General features: G+C 41.7%; 1 protein-coding gene and 1 long non-coding RNA gene across 4 annotated transcripts in view; one reads left to right on the top strand and one right to left on the bottom strand.

Annotated features, from left to right (window-relative positions):
• LOC144756284 (uncharacterized) overlaps positions 1–26,544 on the bottom strand; it is a 540,171-nt gene that overhangs the window by 220,203 nt on the left and 293,424 nt on the right. The gene's annotated exons all lie outside the window — the stretch shown is intronic.
• LOC144756283 (uncharacterized) overlaps positions 1–26,544 on the top strand; it is a 362,112-nt gene that overhangs the window by 73,677 nt on the left and 261,891 nt on the right. The window contains exon 6 of the mRNA XM_078645944.1: positions 21,047–21,099. Coding sequence (XP_078502070.1) covers positions 21,047–21,099 — 53 coding nt within the window. The remainder of the gene's footprint in view (positions 1–21,046; positions 21,100–26,544) is intronic.

The raw sequence follows: 26,544 nt of genomic DNA, 5'->3' as shown, positions 1-26,544 counted from the left end.
CTTGGTAAAGATCCTTGGGGCAGAGCGAAGTCCGAAGGGTAAAACCCTGAATTAAAAGTGTCTCTTGGCTACTGTAAACCGTAGAAACCTCCTGTGCGATGGGTGAATGGGTATGTGAAAATATGCATCTTCGAGATCGAGAGTGGCCATGAAATCCCCTGGATTGATGAGATGTAATATATCCTGAAGTGAAACCATCCGAAAGGATTGGGAAATGAGATAGGTGTTTAGCTCCCTGAGATCTAAAATAGGGCGCCATTTCTCCAGCGTCTTCTTTACCAGGAAGAACCTGGAATAGAATCCTTTCCCTCATTGAGGTAAGGGGACTAGCTCCACAGCTCCCTTTAGGAGCATCTGATGAACTTCGAGCTGCAAGAGACGCAGATGTCTTGAAGGAATGGCAGCAGGGGGCTTGGAAGGTGGGATTTGTGTGAACTACAAAGTATGGCCCTTTTGAATGATGTTGCGCACCCAACGGTCTGATGGTATCTAAGTCCAGTTGCGGAGGTATTGAGATACCCTGTCTCCTACAGATGTTGTTGTGGAGGTGGGTACAGCAGGCAAATCCAGAATGCCGCTATTGCCTCTTGGACGTATCACGTCCTTGGCGGTTCTGGTTCCCTCTCGTATTCAATCTAGAGAAAGACTTGCTTTTGGGGATAGGGCTGACGGTACGACTGCAACGTTGATCCATATGAAGATTACCTTTGCTGCTAAAACCTTTGCTCCTTTGAGGCAAAATATTTTGCATCGCTTCTCTTAAACGATTTGGTCACTTGGTCAGCTGAAAAAGAGCTGATTCCCATTAATCAAACGGGGCTCAGGAAGGGGATTGGAACAACAGCAAATATCCTATCCATCACTATGATTGCGGAGAAGTGCATGAGTAGTAAACAGGACTTGAACTTGTGTTTTATTGATCTTCAGGTCGCCTTCGATAGCGTAGACCGTAATTTATTGTGGTCGAAATTGAAAGCATGGGCCATACCGGAGAGTATTCTAAGGGGTCTGCTGCTATTTTATTCCGATACCTGGTCGCAAGTAAAAATAGGGGATGGCACACGGCTGTCGAGAAAAGTTTTTACATCTATTGGACTCAAACAGGGGTGTGTCCTTGCGCCTCATTTATTTAATCTCTTCATTTCAGATCTTTCCGGGAAACTGAATAATTGTAATGCTCATCCACCAAAACTAGGTGATCTACAGCTCACCCATCTGGCTTACGCCGATGATATAGTATTAATGAGCTTAACAAAGGTGGGTTTAACCAGATTAGTATCGGAACTCTCAGATTTCCTGTCGACAAACAAGTTGGCCTTAAATGTCTCAAAAACCAAAACTATGTTGATAACTAACCGCCGTGGATCTCGTCAAGATATTTGGCTAAAAGGAAAAATACTAGAGAAAGTCTCAGCATACAAATATTTGGGCTTTTTTCTAGATGATAAGCTTAACTTAAAAGATCAAACAAAATATCTGACGCAAAGAGCGGTAGCCCTGACATTTGTATTAAGTACTTTGACAAAGAAATTGGAAGGCCCATCACTTAAACCTTTATTAATCGTGATGGACAACAAAGTCCTTCCAACTGGATCACTGACAGAATATCGAAATCAAAAAAATCGACATACAAAAATATCGAGTCAAAAATATCGAAGTACAAAATATCGACAGCCTATCTTCAAACAGGTAAGTACCAAAATATCGACTCCAAAATATCGACTTACAAAAATATAGACTGTAAAAATATCGATTTTTTTAAATGTCTTAAAATTAAGTTAAAAATAATATATATAAATATATTTAATATAAACTTAGAAATAATTATTAAATAAATGTAATATTAATAAATAATTAATATAAATAAAAAAATATCACCAAAAATAATACATATATATATATATATATATATAAAAACATATTATTAAATAAACATATTAATATAATATAATTTAATTTAATTTCATTAAATTAATTTAATTTAAATTTAATTTTACTTTATTTTTACACTGTACCCCTGTACCCCAAAAACCCAAAACTGACCCTGAACCCTAAAAATGCCCCTTTACCCAAAAACTAAAAACTGACCCTGAACCCTAAAATTACCCCTTTACCCAAAAACTAAAAACTGACCCTGAACCCTAAAAATACCCCTTTACCCAAAAACTAAAAACTGACCCTGAACCCTAAAAATACCCCTTTACCCAAAAACTAAAAACTGACCCTGAACCCTAAAAATACCCCTTTACCCAAAAACTAAAAACTGACCCTGAACCCTAAAAATACCCCTTTACCCAAAAACTAAAAACTGACTCTGAACCCTAAAAATACCCCTTTACCCAAAAACCAAAAACTGACCCTGAACCCTAAAAATACCCCTTTACCCAAAAACTAAAAACTGACCCTGAACCCTAAAAATACCCCTTTACCCAAAAACTAAAAACTGACCCTGAACCCTAAAAATACCCCTTTACCCAAAAACCCAAAACTGACCCTGAACCCTAAAAATACCCCTTTACCCAAAAACCCAAAACTTAAATTTAATTTCCAAAACCAATTACTTTTATTTACGAAGTAAATCTTATTTAATGGTCAATTATGAATTAATTAACAAATTTAATTAATTAACATATTTAATTAGTTATTATTAAATTACTCCCCACCCTATCCCCCTATAAACTCACAACCCACTACAGAAATTAATTTACCAATTATTATTTAATTATTCTTTAAATATTTATAATTACCAATTATATTTTGATTATTTAGCAAATAATAATTAATTAACAATTATTATTAATTTACATATTTAATTAATTAAATTTAAATTACTTCCCACCCTATTCCCCTATAAACCCACAACCCGCAAAAAAAATAATATAGTAAAAAGTAATGATTTATCAATTATTCAATTATTATTAATTACCAATTATAATTTAATTAATTAACAATTATTAATTAATTAACAATTACTATTATATTACATATTTATATAATTATATTTAAATTACTTCCCACCCTATTCCCCTATAAACCCACAACCCGCTACAGATTTATATTACACAATTATTACAAATTATAAAACACCTAATTTGACATATTTTTGTTGTCTATATTCTATCTACTCGATATTATGTCTAGTCTATATTTTTGATTCGATATTTTTGCTATTAATATCGATAGTAATCGATATTTTTGTAGTCGATATTATGTCTGGTCGATATTTTGTCTAGTCTATATTTTTGACTCGATATTTGTGTATGTCGATATTTTTGAGGTCGAAATTATGTCTGTGTACCCTTCCAACTTTGACGTATGCAAGTGTGGCTATGCATGGAAAGGATGCGGTCCTACTAAACAGTTTAATAACCAAAACTTACAAGAAGGTTCTTCGATTACCCAGCATGTCATCACCAGCACAAATACGTCTCGAATTTGGCTTGAAAAACGAAACACTGGGCAGATTATATTCGTACATCAAGGTGTGGTACCAGATCAAGGAAAAAGCAATTAACAATAATCTTAATACCTATCTATGGCAGGAGCTTAATTCACAAAAAAAATCAAAAGCAAATCAATTTCTTACACATGCTTTGGAGGCTACTTGCACAAAAACCCTCTGGGATAAAAATCTGTCATTTGAAGTATTAAAACAGGCTTTAAACAAAGTGGCCAAACTTCATTCATTGATTTTGGATAAAGAAATTCTCACATCGTTCCCACTCTTGGTTAGTGATAAACGGCTATAAAACATTAACCCCAGCATTGTACCTGGAAACAACTTATCCCATTTTTATTAAGAGAAAGTTGATGGCATTGAGGCTAGGTAAATTCCCAACTTTAGCTGAGGAGCCGGGCTGGAAACAGCATGTAGCTGTCACATGTCGACTGTGTGGTAGCCCCAAAGAAGATCTAATACATATAATTTGTCATTGTAAGATGTTGTCCAAGGAACGTACATATTTTTTAAAGCCTAGTTTTCGGATTAAGAGGCTACGAACATGTAGATCTGCCATTATTGGAAGCCTGGACACAACTGCTCCTCGTTTACATTGCAACCTGGTGAAGTTCTTGCAGGCATTTGAAAAACATCCTAAACAACATGGAGATTCGAATTGTTAATGATTTGACTTTTTGCTACTGTGATTTTCTATAATGATATGAATAACTTCAGGAATATAATTGAGTTTTATTACCCGTTTTTATAATATGTTTTTTAATTAATTCTTTTATTTTAATGAAAAGCTTATAAATTTTTCCAATGGTCGTGCGATATACAAATTGTTATGGTTTTAATTAACTAAACAATAAAGATTAAAAAAAAAATTCAATTTTCTTTGCGGCTAGTAGGAGCCTCTGTATGATGTGGTACTCCTCCCTCTGGCACCCCTGAAAGGAGCTTTCCGGTATTGAAGCGTACCAAGAGACCTAGCAGTCTCTGTATCCTTCTTTATTTCTTGGAGGGCATCATCTATGTATTTTCCGAATAATGCCTCTCCGTCGAAAGGGAGGTCCAAGATCTTATTCTGGACCTCCGGCCTGAACCACTTCACTCTGAGCCATCCTTGGCGACGAAGAACCGCTGCTCGAGCTTATGAACAAAAAGCCGTAGTGGCAATGTCCATGGCACAATCTATCACCTCAGCCGATGTCGCTTCCTCTTCTTGCAGTATTTCCTTGGCCTCTCCTCTTACCTCCGGTGGAAGTTGTTCCAAATAAGGTGCTAGGTCACACCACAATTGGCGATCATACCTGCCCAGTATCGCCAAAGCATTTGCCGCTCGCACCAGGAGACTAGCCATTGACGAGAACCTTTTTTCTGCGTTATCAAGTCGCCTGTCCTCCTTATCAGGAGGAGTTGTAAGGGGTGCCGAAGGGTTGCTGGACTTCCTCTGTGCCGCCTGCAATATCACAGAGTCCGGTTTTGGCTTCACAGTCATGAACACCGGACCATCTTCTGGTGCCTTATATTTCTTTTCCAGGCGTGGCAGGACCGGAATAACAGTAGCCGGGTTTTTCATAGCCTTGAGACCCTCATCCCACACATGCTCCACAATGGGTATAGATCGGGTCACCTTCCTATAGGGCTCTTTAAAGTCATAGAGAAAACACTCCATCTATACGGAAGGCATAGGCAGCTTGAATCGGCTAGATGCTCTCTCCATCAGCTTATGGAACCCCCCGACATCCGCTGGATCTGGACTAGGCAACGCTGGATCCAGGATCACATACTCATCCCACTCTAAGCCCTGATTAGGCCTGTTATCATTATTCTGATCCTCATCCGAGGAATCATCCTGTACATCCGGTAGTGTTGAAGGTATATTCGGAGCAGGTGTTTGTGGCTGAGAGAACACCTGGGTTGGCAACTCTGGAGAAACCATCATTGGAGTTTTGGGGGCAGGTAAAGTTTGAACTGCCGGGATAGACACAGCCTGAGTTGTAACCTGAGAGAACCTAGTTTTATAGTCCTGCAGCATGCTATGGAGATCCATGGCCTGCGGACTCCTGATGTTGATAAGAGTGTTGGTAAGAACATTCATGAAGAAACTCGCCTTCAGAATCTGTTTCCTGACATTTTACCAGCATATGAGATGGACTGTGCGCACCAGCATACCTCAACGACCGACCGCTTCTACACCCCCACCCGCACCCGCAGCCTCCACTCGACCGCCCTCGCCACAGTCCCTCGCATCCGGAAAGCCACCGCCGGAGTCAGATCCTTCTTATACCTTGCCGCCAAGACCTGGAACACTCTCCCTACAAGCCTACGACAGACCCAGGACCTGCTGGCCTTCAGAAAACTTCTCAAGACCTGGCTTTTCGATCAGTAGCAGCCCCCTCTACCTCTCCCCCCCCAGCGCCTTGAGATCCTCACGGGTAGGTAGCGCGCTTTACAAATGAATGATTGATTGATTGATTGCGCATACCCAAAAGAGTCCTGATCATCTTCGTCAGAATCATCTTCTTCTTCTTCCAGTAACAAAGCGGGAGGCAAGGGGGTAACCCTCCTTTGAGACGTCATGTTCGGAGTTATCTTTTTCAAGGAAATAGTTATTTTCTCCGTCGACGACTGCATCGTCGACGGTACCGTGGTCGATGGAGAAAGTAAAGGTAAACCCATCGCCGATGTCGTCAACGGAAGAGTCACCATCGACGTACGGACTGTCGACGACGAGATGGGTGTCGTCGTCACTGCCGTCGTCGATATTCCCGTTGACATCCTCGTCGACGTCGCTGTCACCGTCGTCGACGATCCTGTCGACATCAACTGTACCGTCGACGAGCCCGTCGACGGTACCACTTTGGTCACCTTGGATTTAGACGCATTCGTCGACGGAGCCTTCTGCTGCATCGTCGACGACTTGGAGCTTTTCTCTGACTTCTCAGATGACAGAGAAGATGGTGTCTTGAAAGTTGTAGCAGTCTCCATCACTGCTGAAGGCGTAGATGGTCCTTCCCTCTCCTTTACACCGTGGTGAGGATATATTACACGACTTTGGCCCTCAGACTCACGGGGGATCTTTTTTGAGGCCTTAACTGGACGCTCCACAGAAGGTGAAGGGGAAGCCCTACCCCTTTTGACTGACCTTCTGGATGATGTTGCTGAAGAAGAGTCCTCACTGTCGCTTGACACTGTCTCTTTTCTGGACTTCAATTTCTAGAGCCACGTGAGGAGGCGACCCTCAAGGTCCTGGAGGGTCTTTGAAGAGAAGGTACGGTAGATCTTGCTGTCCGCAGCCTTATGATCCGGATACAGGCAATATATACAGTCCTTATGCCTGTCCTCCACATACAGCCTTTTCTTGCCACAGGTGGAACATGACTTGAAAAGGGCCTTCTTCTCCTTGTCAGACATTTCAGAAGAAACACCTAATAATCCTGAAGAAAAAAGTTGAAGAAATTCTCAAAATAGTAGAAAATGAGCAGAGCTCAAAGGAGACTCCCTAAGCACAACGTGCAGTAGAAAATCTGAGGCTCTCAGGTTCCTTCAGGAGGTTTCTATGGGGTGAGGCTCTTCTGATTGGCTGATGCGTAGTTTTGGTCTCTTTTACAAAAAGAGGCAGATATACTACAAAAGGGAATGAGGCCTAGGCCTTTTTCTTTCTCTTCTGTACCTACTGCTATGTTATGTTTGTTACAGAGACTCCCATTCCGACGACGGGGAATGATACAAGCTATGGGAATCTATGAAAGTTCCAATACTGGGGCAAATTACACTCTTCCCCATATCCAGATTAAGTACCAAGGATAATACGTTGTGGTGACTCACGCAATCAATATTTACATTAGAATCAGAGATTAATGCTGCCAAGTCTTTAGAAATCAGAATGAAATCAATAATCCTACCGTTTCAATTACCATAAACTATTGGGTGTAATGGATTGGGAGTAGGGTTTGTGTCAGTAATAAACTGCATATGATTGTTAGTAAGAATCCTATTTAGGGCATTACCTTAGGGGCTATACCAAAATGGGGAAACGTATTCTTCTTTGGCATTTGTCAGGCTACAAACTGGCTGTCCAATGAACTTGCACCATAGAATCTGTACCAGATGCTTCATTTTTAAAGCACAGACCATTTGTTGGACCTGCGATGGGCAAGCCCAGCACAAAGGGGGTAGCTTGGCTCAAGTGACAAGGCAAGTGAAGGCTGTAGTGTTAAGCCGGCTCTGACCCAATAATAACTCCTTGTACATCCACACCAAAAAGAAGGACACCACACCACTGCTGTAGAAAAATACGATTCCTTTATATAAAAGTTCTTTGTTGTAAATAGGGTTGACTGGGAAAGCACATATACATTTCTTTTGGTCATACAGTTCTGGTAATAAATAGTATTAATAAATAGAATAACTTCAGGAATGAGTATCACAATAAATATCACAATAAATATCAGAATAAATATTGGTTCATTTAAATAAACAACCACATGTTTCTTCTGGTATCGCTGCCACCAATTAAATACTTTAGAATCATTACATCTGCAATACGTTTCAAATGGGAAAGATAACTCTTACAGTTTATGCTGTTTTCAATGACCAGGTATACGGCTTCTCTGAGCACAAAATAAGGTTTGGGACTCTTTAATAATCACTCAAGGCGTATGCGCGTATATCTAAAAGGCAAGGAAACACAGTAAATACATCATTTGCACTCGGCGGTCACCGGGATAGGATCTCTGCTTTGCCGGTGAAGTCTATGCGCTCCTACGGGCTTTAGCACCACTTGAGCACAGGCGGCACCAGTTCAAAGTCATTAGACTGACAAACGGGCTGCCGGAGAGGTCACACAACCTTCGCGCACAGTCAAATAAATGCCGGTTCACAGTTCCTTCACAACGCTGCATTCACTATGAGGAAACGGGCCCACCTCACATCGGCTGCAATCAAGATACGATTCAGTCGGGCACAGCACTCCTCTCGTTAGCGACGGGGCTCTCAGGGGCTCCATGGACCTCCCTCCGACTTCCGCATTCAGGGTGGTTCCCGCCCACAGCTACAGCTCCCGGGTCACTGGGGAGTGGCAGAGACGCTAGTCCTGCCCAACGAAGGCCAGCCTTTCCCCGCCCCGGCGCACCACCTCACCTTCAATCAGCGCAGGCAGCGCTCTACGCTGGTGGGGCTCGGAGACGTCCGAGCTCCCCTCTAGAGGCACCTGTCGCGAAGGGGGCTCAGCTGACGATCGCTGTCGCGGCGAACTTGCTCTCGCCTCGCGACTCGATAAATCGATCACAGTTCACCACCGGGGGGGGGGGGCGGGGAGGCACACGAATCTGGCCACAGTCTTTGGGGCAATGAGGTACTCGCTGGGCAGGCGCTGTAGGCGCTAGATCACTTCTCACGTAGCTGACTGGAACGCCAGTCAGACACAAAGCCAGCAACCCTTTGCTGCTCTACTGCCTGCGCTACCAGCCACCTCAGGGGTCAACAGGGCAGGTGTCAATCTGGTGTCAAGTCTGGAATCTCTTAATCTCCTCTTCTCTAGTCTGAACTAATCTTCTTCTCATCTTCATCTAATCATCTCCATCTAAAATGGCCGCCAGGGACTGGGCCTTATATAGCCAGTGCCCTGGGGTACTGGCACGAGCCAGAAGGTTCTAGAACCTTCTCTGGCTGTGACAATGACAAGGCACTCTTGAGGGGTATTTAGGACACTCACAGCCACCGTACTGGGGTTCTAGAGCAGCCATTTTGTGTACCTGTGGAAAATAAAGGAATTCCTGTCAGAAATGCGCGCCAAACAAAGGGCGCCAAAACCTCAAAAGGCCAGCGTTCATGAAGGCTCCAATGGGAGTCACTTCACATGAGGAAAAAGGGTGTCCACCATTTTAAGTTCATTTACGCAGGTTAACCACCCCAGCTTGTAATGCCACAGGTTTGGGCCAGGCGCCTTGTAAATAGGTGCCACAAACCTTGTGAGCAACTGGGCGTCAAGGAACATCTAACCCCATAAAACAACACATAAAAAGTCCTGGTAGACAAATAAAAAGCGACAAATTTTGGGAGGTACAGGGGAACAAAAGAAATCATAGTGGTGAGGGGACTCTCAGAAGCAGACGGGTCTAACACCAATCCTATAAAATCATATAAAATCAATAAAAAATCATCAGGCTTATCAACCACGTTACTGGTCCTTTGGTCAAAAATATTGTAATGAAAATGAGTTCTAGTCCCTGAGGACTGAAGCCAGCAGAGAGCAGCAGAGAGCTGAACGCCCGAACGCCAGTCGCCATACTCCGTTTTCAGCGTGAGCAGCGGGCGGTGAGTAGCGAGTAGTAGCCTCGCCAGAGTCTCATCGAGACCCCTGCACCCGGCAAAAAAGCTCCCAGTTCCCGGTGCCCGGTACAGCGAGGGGAATCGACGAGGCACCCCATCCAACCCCCTGCGGAGTGATCTCGGAGAACCGCTGCAGACCGCTGTGGGCCGCCGCAGGCAGCAGGCAGCAGCGGGCGCGGCCGCTCCGGTCTAGGAAGCATCGGTCGGCGACTGGAGCAATCGTGTCACGGGATCAGCGAATTGCGAAAAGCACACAAGCCTCAAGCGGAGAAGCACCCGGTAAGCAGTAAGCAGTATAATCAGCGGCGTTCTGAGCTGCTACCTCACGCCTGGGGGAGTTTGGGAGATGTGGTGAGACTAGCTGGAGAGAGGAGCCATAGAGATTTGCCTCTTGGGGCTGTGTAGATGGTCATAACGTACTTTGCGGCTCTGGGTCTTGGTTCTAGGTGCCTGACGGTATACGCGGTCACGCGGACTAGACCAGACTAGAGCTTTGCTAGACTAGAGTTTTGCTCCCCCGTCTCTTACCGGCTGCCTACCCCCCACAAGCAGTCAACAGTGTGTGTACCAGACTGTGTCACCTCAGGCCCTAGCACTGGCCCCAGCACTGGATAAGTGAATAACCTGAGCACCAAGGAAGAGAAAGAGTCACGGTTAGAGCCTCTCCCCCTGCAGGTGTACTGCTGGGAGCAGGGGGGTTGGCATAGTGTAAAGCGTGCAGCCGCGCACAACCCCTGGACATCTGGTGCCTAAGTCAAGCCGAGCTGAGCCCAAGATCTACTATGCGGTCTGGCAAAGTGAGGAAGGCTCCGGGAGAAAGGACAACTGCCCCAAGGGGTCTTGCCAAACGGAGAAGAATAGATAAAACAAATGCAAATAAGGCAAGCAACACCCTAAAAAACCCACTAATCTCACCAATTGCCTCTCTATTTGAAAAATCTGCTTCAAATAAAAACTCTACACAGAACCTACGATTTCAATTACTGAAGAACCCCGGGTCAGCACTGTTCTCCTCAACAGGGGATGTCTCAGGATTATCGACTCCTATAGCCTCCCTTAAAAAGTTTTGTAGGGAACGATCAGTGGCTGGATGATGTCATTCATACGACTACTTTTGGGAAATTAAACCCTCAACTCAGCGAAAATTGGGATTCACCTAAAGCGCTTGAACAATCTGAAAATTTAGACTACAAAAAAAATCCAATTAAGACAAAAAGTAGCCTAATTACATCAGCTGTAGTACACTCAGCCTTCGATGATTTTAAAAGCATATCTACGCAACAAGAGCTTCTAATAAATATAAAAAATCCTGGTCCAAGTACGGAAGTAATGAGCAAAGTTCAACAAAACCACATTCAATCGTTACATTCAAGGTTCGAGGAGCTCACCCATCTTTGGCCTAACCCATGCTATTCGTTAGACAAAGAGAATGAACCACCGGCTGATAAAAATTCAGTCAATGAAGAGGCTGTGATTGCGGCTGAAAAAGGAAGCAACGAAGAGGAGTATCAACCAGCCGGCCCGTGTCATAAAGAAAGTCAACACAGCCCAACGGACCTCAGTGAAAATATATTACCAATAGTAAACGTGAGGCATAACAAATCATCAAATAATGAGGCCAAGGCAAACTCCCTCAAGGATGTAGGGACTCCGGATTTTGTTGCTCCCCTATTACAAGCACTACAAACATCTACGACAACCTTAATAATGCAATCTGACAAATTGGACATTCAAATTGACCTAATGAATGTAATTGCATCATACATAGCTGGGATAAACACGAAATTATACAATCTGAATAATCTAATTAAAAGAGTACAAACAACTACTTCTCAACCTCAACCAGTCTGTACATGCAGACCAGTTCTAGATAAATTGAGCTCATTACCAATTATACTAGTTGCATAATTTCGTTATTCGTTATACAAAAGCTTAATTTACCCGGATTCGAGTTATACCGTGTTTCTAGTGTAGATCTTGGGAAATGACATTGGGGATTTTCTGCAATATCTTGGACTCCCATTTCTGTCGCTGTTTGTGATGAGGAGACAGTCATTACCTTTTCCTCTACTTCTGTGCGGTGTTCCGAATGTGATTGACTGATACCCCATTTATACCAGCTGGGTTGCAGGATTTGAGGTTTTAACATAGTTATTGTCTCGGTTGATTTTATGTGCCCCTCTGTGTTGTTGCTTCCCAGGACTAAAAGATTATCTTGGGATAGCATACTCTTCTGAATAACTTTTAACTGCGTGATCTCTTTAAAACAAGGATCACAGTTTTTTTCCTGGTTTGTGGTTTTATTGGAGTTTTTGTCAGAGCCAATGGTAGATGAATAGTTGGCACTTGATGGCCCTTTCTGCAGATTTTTCATCATATGTGAGGGGCTTATCTCACTTCCTAATAGTTGGGGGTCCTTGGGTTGCTTTTTGGTCATCGGATTTACATTGATGGACTTATCATCTCTTCCTGTTATTTCCAAGCTATTTTCCCATATGCGATCCTCTTTTGTTATTCTCGCGTTTATTTTTGAAAAAATGGGACATATTCTATTGCCTGACTGTGGATCTGGGTCACATTTTTTGTTCCTGGCTTTCCGTTCTTTTATTCTTTGTCTCTTTGTTAGTATTTGCTTTTTTGATTCTGAAACAATTGCCTCAGTCATTACTATTTCGTTGGTATCATCCCTACTTATAACGTTACCAGACTTGAAGATTTGTTCTTCGTTATATTGCCCTGGAGAGGGATCATTATCGATTGGTAGTTGCTGCTTAATTATGGGAGCTCCCAGTTGGTCTGTCTCTGTGGCAGGATTGATAAAGCGTTTGTTTAAAGTAAGTATCTGTTCTAGTATAATTGGTAATGAGCTCAATTTATCTAGAACTGGTCTGCATGTACAGACTGGTTGAGGTTGAGAAGTAGTTGTTTGTACTCTTTTAATTAGATTATTCAGATTGTCTAATTTCGTGTTTATCCCAGCTATGTATGATGCAATTACATTCATGAGGTCAATTTGAATGTCCAATTTGTCAGATTGCATTATTATAACTCTATATGCTTCCATTCCCCCCTAGTGTAGATCTTGGGAAATGACATTGGGGACAATGGATCACTGGAAATGGCTTCCCAGCATGCTAAATGATAAGCGGAAGAACTGACCGAATGGAGATAAGGTGAATCACGCAGCAAATGATGGTATACATGTACTATCATGGAATATTGCAGGTGCTAAAAGATTGTTAGAGGATGGATTAGCCTTAGAAGAATGGGCTAATTGCAATATAATCGCCTTGCAAGAAACATGGTCGTAAGAAGATATCCCGTTAGCCGGCTTCATCCACTATACTGTTGCTGCAGAAAATTTTTAAAACTATGGTCGATAGGTGGCCTTTCAGTCTATGTGTCAATAGCCTTAAAAATTAATTCGGAACAGCTTAAATCTCCTGATCCAAGCATTCAATTAATTAAATTTTCAGAACAAAATGTTACTAATAACAACACGACAATCCTGATTAATTATTACACTCAACCCAAATTCCGAGTCAAAAAGATAAAAAATGCTCTACTATGTAAAGTAATAACGGGCCTTCGCAGCACAGAACCATCGTGGAATATAATAGTAACTGGTGATTTTAATTCCAATTTGATATTTTCACCAGAGGAGGATGAAATATTAACAGCAGATAATATGTATTAGTGTGTTCCACAACAGTTACAAGGCGGGGCGAGGATTCGAAAGGGTCGATTAGGCATCCAATTGGTAACAGAATTTGAGTATCAAGGCATGCGAGTCCTGAATGGTAGGACCAAGGAAGATCGACCGCCGAAAAAAACGTATTATGGCCCGCATGCCCAATCAACATTGGACTTGACCATCGTAAGTCTTTCGGTAATTTCCTTACTAGCTAGTTTTTATATTGAATATACACCCCTGAGTGATCATGCGATGCAACATATTAAATTCAACTTTTGCATGCAAAGATTTCAACCTTCTTATATTCTAGAGGGCCAATTAGGTACAATTAATCAAAAACGCATAAATTGGACAAGTACAAATAAAATCGAGTTGTTCTCGATAATAGAGGAGACGCTGGATGAACTAGGAAACGTCCCAATGAATAAGATACAAGCATGGTCTCTCTTCCTGAAAAAATTAAAGACAAAAATGAAATTACCAGATATGAAGGCCAAGAGATTCGGTCCAAATAGCAAACTACCGAAAGAGCTACAAGACCTGAGAAGGGACTTGCGAAGAACTCAAAAGAAGTTGCAGTTGAATGACAAAGATGGGCGTCAATTGGATACATTTCTACTACAAAGAAAAATATACAAAAAGAAGGTCTGGGAATTCATAACAAGGAAAAACGAGGGTTTTTGATCTAAATTGCTTTTTAGCACTAAGCACCCAAATTCAAACACATTTTGGAAAATAATAAATCAACTAACAAGACATTGAAATATAGTTACATCAAATGTACAGGAAACAGAATGGGTTACTTTCCTCTCGTCAAAATTTAAAGAAAATTCATTAAAAATCCCAGGGAAACAACTCATTTTGAAAAATCCTAATAAAACGATAATTGAGGAAGAATGTTGCAGTCAGTTTTTAACAACAGACCCAAGCAAAACTTCCATCCTTGTAGCAATGTATGGTACTTATTCTGCAGATGAGATAATAAAAATAATCAAAAAGGGCAAAAGCAATGGGGCACCGGGGCCGAATGGCATTCTGCAAGCTACTTACAAACACGCACCTGAATACTGGAGCTTACACCTCGAGAAACTCTTTGCAGACGTGCAGACCTACAACCTAGTTCCGGACAGCTGGCAAGGCTCCATAATTATGCCCATATACAAAGGCGGAGAAAGAACTGATCCACTCAATTACCGATTAATAGCACTGCAGGATGTAGAAGCTAAATACTTCGCATCGCTAGTTCTAAAAGATCTGGTAAACTGGTCGGGAGAAAGAGAACTGATTCCTATTAACCAAACGGGGTTCAGAGAAGGGATCGGAAAAACCTCGAACATTTTATCTATCACAATGGTTGCTGAAAGATGCCAGCGTACAAAACATGACTTGCACTTGTGTTTTATAGATCTGCAAGCTGCCTTTGACTGTGTGGACCAGAACCTGTTGTGGGCAAAGCTGAGAGCATGGGCGATACCTGAGAGCATATTAAGGGGCCTGTTATTATTTTACTCTGACACATGGACGCAAGTAAAACTCGGGGATGGATCCCGCTTATCTATAAAAGTGTGCACTACAATCAGATTAAAACAGGGTTGCGTCCTGGCTCCACATTTATTCAACTTATTTATTTCAGATCTTGCTGGTAAACTAGATAACTGCAATGCTCACTCTCCGAAATTAGGCAATTTACAACTTACACACCTGGCATATGCAGATGATATTGTGCTTCTGAGTTTAACAAAAGTTGGACTGTCTAGGCTGCTAACAGATCTCTCAGATTTCCTGTCTACAAACAAGCTGGTCCTTAATTCATCAAAAACCAAAACAATGTTAATTACCAATCGACGATCTGTACATCACAACATCCGGTTAGATGGAAAACATTTGGAAAGGGTATCCTATTATACATACGTGGGATATTATATTGACGATAAGCTTGCCTTAAAAGAGCAGAACAATTATTTGACACAAAGAGCAGGGGCCTTAATATTTGCACTTACTGGAAAACTGGAAGGTCCATCGTTAAAACCGCTTTTAACTGTGATAGCTAGTAAAGCGCTACCCACCTTAGCTTATGCAAGTGTTGCAATGTATGGTAAGGATTCCGAATTCCTTAACAACTTAATAACTAAAATTTATAAAAAGGTCTTCCAACTCCCCAGCTCAGCCTCACCAGCGCAAATGCGGTTAGAATTTGGTCTAATGAACGAATCATTGGGAAGACTTTATACATACATAAAGGTGTGGTATCGAATTAAGAAAAATGCCAGTGATAATAATCTCAATACATTTCTATGGCAGGAACTGGAAATGCAAAAAAAAATCGGAGGCAAAGAAATTCCTGTCCCGTGCACTGGAGCGAACATGCTCTTCCGACTTATGAGATAAAAATTTGCCATTTATATAATTCAAACAGGCATTAAATAAAGCCACCAAATTTCATTCGTTGATCACAGATAAAGAAATGTTTTCACATCGTTCCCATTCATGGACTGTGATCAATGGTTACAAAACTCTTTCTCCGGCGGCCTATTTGGACACAACTTACTCAATTTTTATTAAAAAAAGATTGATGCTTTGCGCTTCGGCAAATTTCCAACTCTTGCCGATGAGCCTACCTGGAAGCACATTGAATCTTCTGATTGTCGTCTCTGCGGTAACAAAAAGGAAGATTTAATTCACATAATATGCCATTGTAAGAAGCTGAACAGGGAGCGAGCATTTTTCTTGAAGAACATCTTTCTGGTTAAGAGAATACGCACATGCAGGACAGCAGTCATTGGTGGTTCGGATTCAACTGCTCCCCAAATGAATTGTAAAATGATAAAGTTTTTGTTGGCCTTTGAAAAATGCTTGAAAGCAAGCCCGTCAATGATAATTTAACATCATTAAGACTTATTAGGACAGAGGACTAAGTCTGAAGGAAGTCTTTTATTTTAAGGTTTTAGGAAAGATATCATTTGGATCTTATTTTTATTGAAACTAATGCTAATTAGATTTTTCTTTTAGGTTATTTTATTTTAATATTGGCTGAATAAAGTAAAGGAAATTTGTTATGGTTTTAATTAACTAAACAATAAAGACCAAATAAAAAAAATGTTTAAAAAAGAATTCGCAGCAAATCCAGAGAACCTAGAGAAGACAGATGTCAAATTTAGCACAATAAGGGACAACCCAGTTCTTTAATTTTAACATCTGCCAAATTTACAGACACCTTTATTGCTGTCCCCTGCTAGTCCCCTTGCTGTGTGAGTGGACTTCACCCACACATTCCAAGATCACCTACCATGGAGCCTGAAGCACAAGAACATGCATGTTTGCCAAGACCAGTGTGCCCTGTGAGGAAAAGGATAGTGTTGGAGGAAGGATGATCCAGTGGGACCACAGTTGAGTGGACTCAGTTTGCGCGGAGTGAAGAGACGACCGCAACACCGATCGGGTCATTGCCCATGTGCCTGATAAAGTCAGCGACCTGTTAGAGGGGGCCACTTCTAGAAGTTGTGAGGGCCGTCGTCATTGTGCCGTGGTGACCTACAACCCCATATGTTAGAGGGGCTACTGCCGAGGACTTTGCTGTCACGATCAAGAAAGAGCACGTGCTCAATGAGAATACTGTGACCCTGTATGCCAGGACCAGCCAGATAAGTGAGTTGCTCAGAGTCATTGTAAAGAAGTGAGGCTACCATGTGGAACCATTTGTTAAAGGTTTCAAAACCTTTTCTAAAATTAGGTACTATGTTAGAGTCACAAAATTGGATTTAGTAAATAGAAAAAGTAATTTATTTTTTGGGAATTGTCTTTTATGTGATTTGTTAAAGGTTTAATTGGCCTCCATGTTTTCCTACAAAGTTTGCAGCACCTGCCGCTCCAAGGTCCTGTTATTGAGTGATGTTTTACTTTTTTTTGTATAGTTCTTAGAAAGCCATCATTCCCTCTTTCCACTGTTTTCCCCTTGCAGATACATTCTCACATATTTTCCTTCCTTCTTTCTTTTTCACCCCCTCAATCTCTTAAGCACACATGTTTTTCTCCATACCCCATACTCTTCCTTTATTCTTTTCTTTTTTAAGGGGAACCTTCATTCCTCTGAACCCTTCCTCATCCCTGCTTTCCCCTACCCTTGTGTCCCTAACTTTTTAAAATTAAAACTATGTCTTTCAGTTACAGTAAGGTGGGGCAGCCCAAGAGGCTGAAAGGTCAGTGAGGGCTGTTGTCTTTGTTCCCATGATGGAATACCGCCTGTCTATTTATGGATCCCGCCTGCCTGGTGTGGTTCTGAAGCCGTTGGTGGAGCCTCCCGGCAGCAGCTGTACTTTAGCCTCAATGAAATGCCAGTTAGGGTAATCCAGTGACAGTCACCACACCCTTAATACCTAGGGGAGATAGCCACTAGGACATGGCAACCCAGTGGAGACAGGCCATCAGATCAAGGGTTTCAATGGGCACAGCCAGCTGGTGGTCAACCAGCAAAAACCGTGCTGTTTTCCAAAAGGGCGGGGGGCGGGGGTGTGAACCCCAAGTTTGTCAGTGAGGGTGAACTGCTGATGTATTTCAGTTTACCTGCTGTACCATTTCTAAATGAGGGCCTATAATCCCCCAAGGGTTACCTGTCTTAATACTATTTTGTGACTGCTGTTTGAAATTCTTTGCTATTATTTTGTCCATCTTTACCAAATGGGCTTTTTATTCTTGAGTTCTCAGTAAAGGGATATGTGTTTTTTCTATGAGCTTACATACAAAAACATAGGAAGCAAAATGTAAAAGACAGTGTACAATTATCAAGTGTTACAAAAGAACTTGTGCATGTTTATGCTCAAGGGGTCAGTTTTAAATACATCCCTGGTACCACACTAAGTCAGCAGGTTGGTATTCATACTCCAAGTACCTCACTAAGGGCCACATGTATCAAGCATTTTACCGGTCGCAAATTGACCGATTCACAGAATCGGGCCATTTGCGACCGGCAAAATGCATTGGTATGAATGAATTCCAATTTGTAATTTAGTAATATGTTACCAAATTCCAATTTGGAATTGCGAATACATACCGATTCAGTATTAGGAAGAGGCGTGTTTAGGACGTCCCTTCTTATTACCGAACCGCAGTGGTATGTAAGACTGTTTAGCGACTGAAATGCGGTCGCAAAACATTCTCATTTTACCATTCGCAAACAGGAAGGGGTCCACAAGTGTAGTTCCTATATTCCCAATAGGCTCTGAACATTGGAATAATATATCCTATAGATTAGACCTAGGACTGGGGTCGACTAGGTCTCTATATACTAAACTTAATAATGAGTGCCAGCTAGCTCAGAGGTCACTAGGAACTTTCTCGAATTCACAAGAAGGGATGAGTTTCTGACAACTGCATAAACATGACAACTTTGTTTCCCAAGAATAAGAAATATATCTCTAGAGTCGCGAAAACAATAGATAAGTATTTCACTCAGTCAATCGTTCATGCTTCGTTTAAACAGAGCTTGTAGAGAAATAGAGAGACGGGCGTTTTCAATAAAAAAGGTTTATTGAACAGTCTTCTTTCTCATACAAGAGATGTGAACTGCTACAATCGTTAAGCAGACTGCAAAGAATAATGTGTACAGCGAGAATAGTATTATAAAAGCATTGTATGGTTTCTAAGCCATATCAAAATACATACATAAATAACATTGACTAAAATACTCAACTGGTGCTTCTAAATACGCCTACCCCAATGTACCTAACCTAAGTCTAGTACGCTGGAAGAAGTACGTTTTGAGTAGCATAGGTTTAGTTGTTTTTGCCAAGAATCTACCAAAAGTTTCTCTAGGTTCTAATCAGCTCCATACCTTGGTGTAGAATGAAGGAGGTCTGGTATCTCTGTCTCAGGACTTGACTTCCCAACACCCCGCAAGGGGAACTTGGAAACACCGGAGCTGGATTCTCGGCGAGAGAAAGGCAGCCTCTTGATCAGTGCGTCAGCTGAATGGTCGGCTTCCTTCAGCACTTGCTGTAGCGAGCTGCGCCGGGCAAGTAGATAGTCGAACGGCTCCGAACCACCGTAGTTTGCCACAGCAAGTGAAGGTATATTTATACCTTGAAGGTGTTTAGGAATGCCATAGATTGACATAAAGTCGGCATAATAACGTCAGGAAAGAACCCCTAGGGAATAGTTGTTCTTTGCAAAGTACATGAGTTCTTGGACAAATCAATATTCAAGCAAGGGGAAGTTCCCTAACTGCTTAAGCCGATTTTTCAAGAAATCATTGTGACATTTGGTACAGGTGGAAGTAGCCATGCCTGTATTTGGTCTGCATGGGCTATGTCTAAATAAGGGATTGATTTGTACCTATATAAGGGCATGAATCGGGGAAAATTCACTCGGAGCTTAAAACGCCACACAACAAAGTGACCCCTTCCCCTTTGTGAATGTTTGTAAAAAAGTTGTTTAAGAGCAGACAGTGGTCCCAGGAAACACTACAAAATTTGGAAGCGGTGGGCAGACTACCGCGGGCTGGACTTGGATCCCCCGCCAGAAGAAGGGGCCATCCGGTCTCCCTGAAGTGTTGGACTGTATGGTACCACGGTTGGTGGCTAGAGTACATGGCATGCTGTATATATGGTCGTTATGCTGCGTATGGAGCGAGTAGCGGTGCATGGGGGGTTGTGATTGGGTGGGTGGGGGGGGTTGTGTTTATTATTTTGTTTCTTTCCTTGCATTGTGTTATTGTATATCTATGCATATGAACACTGCTGAAGCTGTATTGACAAATTGATGATGGCAGTAGACTCTGGAGGACAGAGCTTTGCATAATATATATATGTGTTCAGTCAATAAAATCTGTTTAAAAAAAAAAAAAAGAGCAGACAGTGGCCCCATGGACCACTGCCTGTTCTTGAAAAAAAATTAAAACTTAAAAGATTTCTTTTATAAATGCAACCTGTTTTCCTTTAAGGGAAACGGCCTGCATTAAAAAAAATATTGCTTTATATATAAAGCAATCATAGCCATAGTGGTCTGCTGACACCAGCAGGCCACCATCCTTGCGATTTTAGCGATTCCTAATGGGTCGCAAGTTGCGACCTGCTTCATTATTATTAATGAGATAGGTCAATTTGCGACCCATTAGGAAAGGTTAAATGAAACTCATGGAGTTTCATAAATTCAAATAGCCATTACCTAATTGTGATTCACAGAGAATTGTAATTAGGTTATGCTATTTGAAATAATGATACATGTGACCCTTAAAAGGGAGATTAGCATGTCTACGCTAGACCATGTATACCACGTACCCTCATTAATACTTGGGACTTCCACAAGAGGGCAGGTTGGCTTCAGATTCAAGAACTACGCAAAACAGCCAGAGGGTATACCAAGGACTTACCTAACATGGCAGGTTGGCATATATACCCAGGCCCTGTACTAAAACACAAGATTGACATGAAAACCAAGGACCCTTACATAGAAGGTGGGCATAAAACTATGACCAATAAAAGGGCAAGTTGGCATGTGCACCTAAAATGTGCACTTTGAGGGCAGGCATGCATATGTATCCTGTACCCACAGTAACCTCTCTCCATTTCTTCTTCCTCTAGTAACAGAATGCGACCCCGTCTCACACCTGATGGATCCACTGGAACCCCATAACGTAAGTTGACTCTCTGCATACTAACTGTTTTGGAGACTCCTCACGCCCCACCGAAGCACACAGAGGTGACTAAACCACCCTCAGTACAAGCACGGTCATGTGCATAGCCATTTTGGTTTTCCTCATGAGTGGCCTTCCCTCACTTTTTACCATTCCCAGTAACACATATGTCAAGGGTGATTTGGCGTCCCGCAGTCGCCCACTTCGCTGATTGCGTTTTTTTAGTACATGGGCAATGATGCATTGTATTTGGCAATGTTTTCGCTTGTTTGGTAATGCCCTTGCCTAAAGGGAAGGGGAAATGGAGATAATGTATCCTTTTTACTGTGGTTCCTTTTCTTGCATTTTCTAACACATGCTCTAGATTATGTTTTAATTTCTGGTTATCATATCAGTTTGACGTTTATTTACTTTAAAGATGTACTGTAACTTTAGCATGGGTTAATGTATGTGTATGACATGTCTTCTTTTGCATTGATTACCAATCTTTTAATGATAATTACACTATAATAATAACAATAATCTTCCCCAGGACATGGAAGTCTCTTTATATAAGTGTCATTCCTTTTCTTTAAAAAAATGTTTATTTTCTTGTGGTATGAGAAGCAATAAATAATCAGAATCAACCAGATTTTGTAGCAACAAATAAGATATCAATAAATAGCTAAAAAAAAGAGTAGGGACTAAAACATATATACAGTACCTAACCAATATAGCAGTATCACAAATGTAACTCACACGAAACATCATCCTCCACATTTTTACACAATAAGCAGATATTTTCCAACTCTAATACACCTAAGATATACATTAAGTTCAGTAAAGTACATACATGATTAAACCCCAATGTATCTATCAAAATCGCACATAATACTACAGTCCATACATAAAACTCCTTTCCAACCACAGGTTAATAGTACTTTAGTCATACTAAAAAAAGGGGAAAGCCTATAACGTGGATGGAGCTCCCTTCCAACTATAGAAACTTCTTCGACTACCCACCAAAATCCTGTTCCAGGGTCCCCATCCATCCAGAGACGGAGGACACCAAATTAAATGGCCCCGTTTCCGCGCCCTTCTTCCCTTGCACTCAAATAAGCCCTTTTCCATATTATACATAGCCAGGAAACGTGCACACCGCTCTGAAAATGTCGGTGGCCTGGACTGATCCCCTCTGAGGGTACACACATACGTTCCACTGCCATTACCACAAAGATCAAGCAGATTTCTCCTTCAAGTTTCATTCTAATGAACCAGACCACTCCTCAAAATAAAGACCCTGTTCCCAATGACATTCCCCCTAGTCATACGGTCACAGCAAGTCATGCAGTTAGAAAAAGTCATCAGGTTAGTAATTCACACTCACCCTAGCGAGTCTGTACAAGTAATCATTGTCCTCTCTTCTATCAGTCTCATAGGTTGCCCAGGTCATTGTTCCAAAACATTTCTAGGACAGTAAATGCTTTCATTTGTTGTGGGGTGGGGGTGCTACACGCCTGCAAGTTCAGCCTCAGCATGTACCTCGCTGTTGCGTACGGGTCACTTACAGGTATGTACAGTCCCCATTACTTTAGAGTCATGAGAAGGACACAGTACATGAAGACTTTAGAAGAGGCAGGTAAACGTATGATCACTATTATAGACAAACATGTTCTTCAGAAACACCTGGCTAAAATGAGTTTCAGCCCTGAACTTCACATTACTAGTTAGCATGACATGCACAGGTATCCCTCTAGACTGCTAGAGGTAAACAGCATGGAGAAAATGGCAAATGCCATCTCGCCTCTTATTTATTTTCTGCATGTGGATGCATGCCACGAGAGGAAAAACAGCAGATGTACTACATTGAGGGCTAGAGGATGCCATTTATCAGTCACCAGAAGAGGGATGAGGAGCCTTGGTGCATGAGAAAGAACCTGTCGGAGTAGCATCACATCTCTGTTCCCTCTTGGTACATGTTGAAACATCTCAGAGCATTCACTATGATTCCATCCTTCATTAGCAAATATTTGTAAAGGAGGAGGAAAGCACTACCTTAGAATAGGCTAATGGACAACAACAACCTGTAACATTCACAACACTGTAAAATTCATAACATGCCAGAACTTGTAGCTCACTGACCACTGACTGACTGAGTTATTTAAAGAGCGCACTATTGCCGAGGCGTCTTGGTGCTAAAGCCAATGTGACAGCCAATAAAAAGCGTTTTTCTAGGTCACTTTTCTAATATCACCTGTAGTCAGGACTTCTAAGGGCCTGTAAAGAATCACAAATAGGTTGGCTCTGGACCTGCGGGTTATTTAAGTAATCCATGAAATGTAGTGTGATCATTGTGGTTTGCCCTGAAAGGTCTGTAAGGATATCTTTAGTACCCTATTGGAACCAGACAGAAACTCTGCCATTTGGTTTGACACTGTGCCCCGGTAGATCTTTTTTTCTTGGAACATCCAGATTCATGTTGGACGTTGGCAAACTCGGGTGGTCCTGTGTCAGGTTCTCAGTGACCAAGGAGCTCGAGTATGGAAGATTGAGAAGTTGGCGCTCATGTGATAATACATGATAATACATCAAAACAGGACAGGAGCAAACAAGAGGCTTCATCACCAGAAGTAACAGGTCTGGGAATCAAGGTTGATTTAGCCAACAGGATGCCCCTATGATCATGGTATATCTTAGGCCAGTGGCCTTATTAATGAAATGAGTAAGAAACAAAGAAAGAAAATAGAAGGGAATGAGTGCCCAATGCTAACCCAAGAGTAACATGTTTTGACTGGTCAAATCATCTATGTCTAGCCAGGTCTTTGCTTGGGAGCCCTCAGTGACGAAAGAGAACATTTATGGTTGTTGTTGCTATTTCTACATATCTGTTCATTTTATTGGTATGGTGAATAGCATCAAACTCAGTCACCTGTGTGCACTCTTGTGAGGTACAACAGTGATGCATGTGACAGGAGAGCACCCTGGTTATATATAGCTGCAACTAGAGAGCTGCTGGAATCATACTAATGGGGACATGTCTCCCTTCTGCTATGGGAGCCTATCTATACTTAGTAGGTACCAGACACAGGAAGTGCTTACAAGTCAATCTTCTGGAGCCATGATTTGATGGCCAGGAGGCAAACATTAAGAGACTGAGGCTCATTTACTTATTTGCATAGAACACAGACATTGTGTTGCCTTCCCACCACTAAATAATGTGTACCGATTTTCTCATCTGCAGAGTAACTGGCTTAATAGCCCCAAAACCATTAATTCTAGCACTTCTTCCAAGAACGCTGGAGAAACAAGATGGAGGGGATGTGGAAGAGGATGAAGAAAAGGAATGCCACACAATTACACCACTACAAATAGGTCAATGGGTCTATAATAGAACCCTAAACGCAAGATAGTGGAACAAAATAATTCACCCAGACTGAGTAAGATGCTCTGAAATCTCTGCTGGGGTGTCAGTCCTGCTTCTTTAATTTGAGGGGCAGCATATAAATATTATGATTAGCCCTGGTGGACTTTCATAAAGTAAGCTGATAGATGGTGGCCTTCACAGAGATCTCTTTGCCATACATCTGGAGAACAAAGACATTTCTCATGACTCAGGAAAAGGTAGACTAAATAGAGCCTAGTAGTGCACATCCTCGCACCTCTTTGTTCATGGACTCCAGGACAGAAATCAGTATTAGATGCTTCAGCTGCTTACTGCTGCCTTGGAGAGATCAGGGAGGACATCAGAAAGAGTTTTCAGCATTTCATTACTACCATTACTACACCCCAATAGAAAAGCATCCAGACCAGTATAAAAAATTGGGATATAAGTGTAGGGGAGTATGTACCCCTCTCAGGTAATAACCACAATCCTTGCGAGGCTAAAACACTAAAGTAACTAAATTAACCGGAGCTGGAACAGAGCTGACAGGCTTGTGACAATGTGTAAAGTGTTTATGTAATGCTAAAACAGTAATGAAGTTGAAATGCAAAACAATAAAAATCTCAAAACTAATTAGAAAATAGAGTAAAATTTAAATAAACAAAATTACACCAAAATGTCAAAAATCCAAAAAAGGGAACCAGAGATATGATTTTAAAAAAAGGTTTTAAGTAGAGGTAGCACCAAAAGCATAAAGTTATTTGTCAAAATAGAATAGGGCAAAGGCGTAATCTGACACTGACTGAGATGGAGTGCATGTTGAATACATTAACCTGGTTTGTCCTTCTGTCCTTAGTCCTTTATGTCCCAATCCACCACAGGAGTACACTTAAGCCCCCAAGAACCTCAAAGAAGGTACTTAGAGACTTAGCGGGCAGAAGCCAACAGACAAGTTCAGTCTATGCCCAGTGACCACTGGTCACCTGGGTAGTTGCAGCAAAAGGCCTGTTCTAGCTTATTGTGTCCCTGTAGCTTTAAAAGGATATCAGCCTTATGGCCCTTCGAGTCCACTTTTTTGTCCTAGGTATAAGAGAGGGAGTAGGTCCAGTGTTCTAGGCTCTTCTGTGGTCACAGACAGCAGTTTCAGTCCTCTTCTGAACTTCCACTGGTCCTGGTGTGTTCTGAAGTGGGTGCCTGCAGATGCCATATGTATGAGTGGATGGAAATGACCCCTGAGAACTCCCAGATAAAGGTTTCCGGGGCTAACCTTTGGGAATTATAAAGATGCTAAACGTCTTTGTCACCCAAAACTAGGCTATGAGGGCTGGATGTGTGTGGCGTGCATACTATGGTAATCCTAGTATCCTCCCACATCTAATACTAAAATATGTAAAGGCCTAGAAGACTTGTCAAGCAGGTTGTGACACTCGGGCAGGCCCAATGTAATTTGGACCGGTCTGGCGCAGGTGACATAGATGGGTGCACCTATAGATGTTAGCTGCACCTGCTTCTAACAAAGTAAGCCTCTTTGGAGTTAATTACTTTTCTGGCCCTAGCCACAGGCCATCCTGTCATGAGCACAACAACACTTTCTACACCCAAGGCCTTTTCCCCTGTCCTGGGACTAAATTCACACCTCATTCACATCTATTCAAATGATAATTGCTGGCTGGCAGAAGCTGGAGAGCAACATTCAGATTAGCTTTCAGGGAAATCAGGCAGGGAAAACGTAACTTTCAAAAAGTACAATTCCCTTAATAGTTATACAAAATTGAATTATGAATAACTATAAAAAAAAGAGTTCCTAAATTATTTTTGGAGCTGCTTTCATGAAGAAAATTAGCATTATCATATGTAATGATATAACTAAGTGCCTTCCTATGAGGCAGCCAGCTTTTTGGCCTTTTTCACACTAACGGCACGTAGAATAGTAAGTATGTACACAACCTACTTTTAGGTGCTACACACCCTGCCTTATGAGCAATAAGACCTGCTTAGGAGTGGCTAATTAATATTTAAATGGAAGGTTTCAACATGTCAAAACTGCTTCATTTTAACCGCATGCGCGCTAGCGGTTTTCCCGC

This window comes from Lissotriton helveticus, chromosome 5_1 (genome assembly GCF_964261635.1).
Source record: "Lissotriton helveticus chromosome 5_1, aLisHel1.1, whole genome shotgun sequence".
Classification (NCBI taxonomy): domain Eukaryota; kingdom Metazoa; phylum Chordata; class Amphibia; order Caudata; family Salamandridae; genus Lissotriton; species Lissotriton helveticus.
The sequence above is the reverse complement of the archived record's forward strand: the minus strand, read 5'-3'. Positions and strand labels throughout refer to the sequence as shown.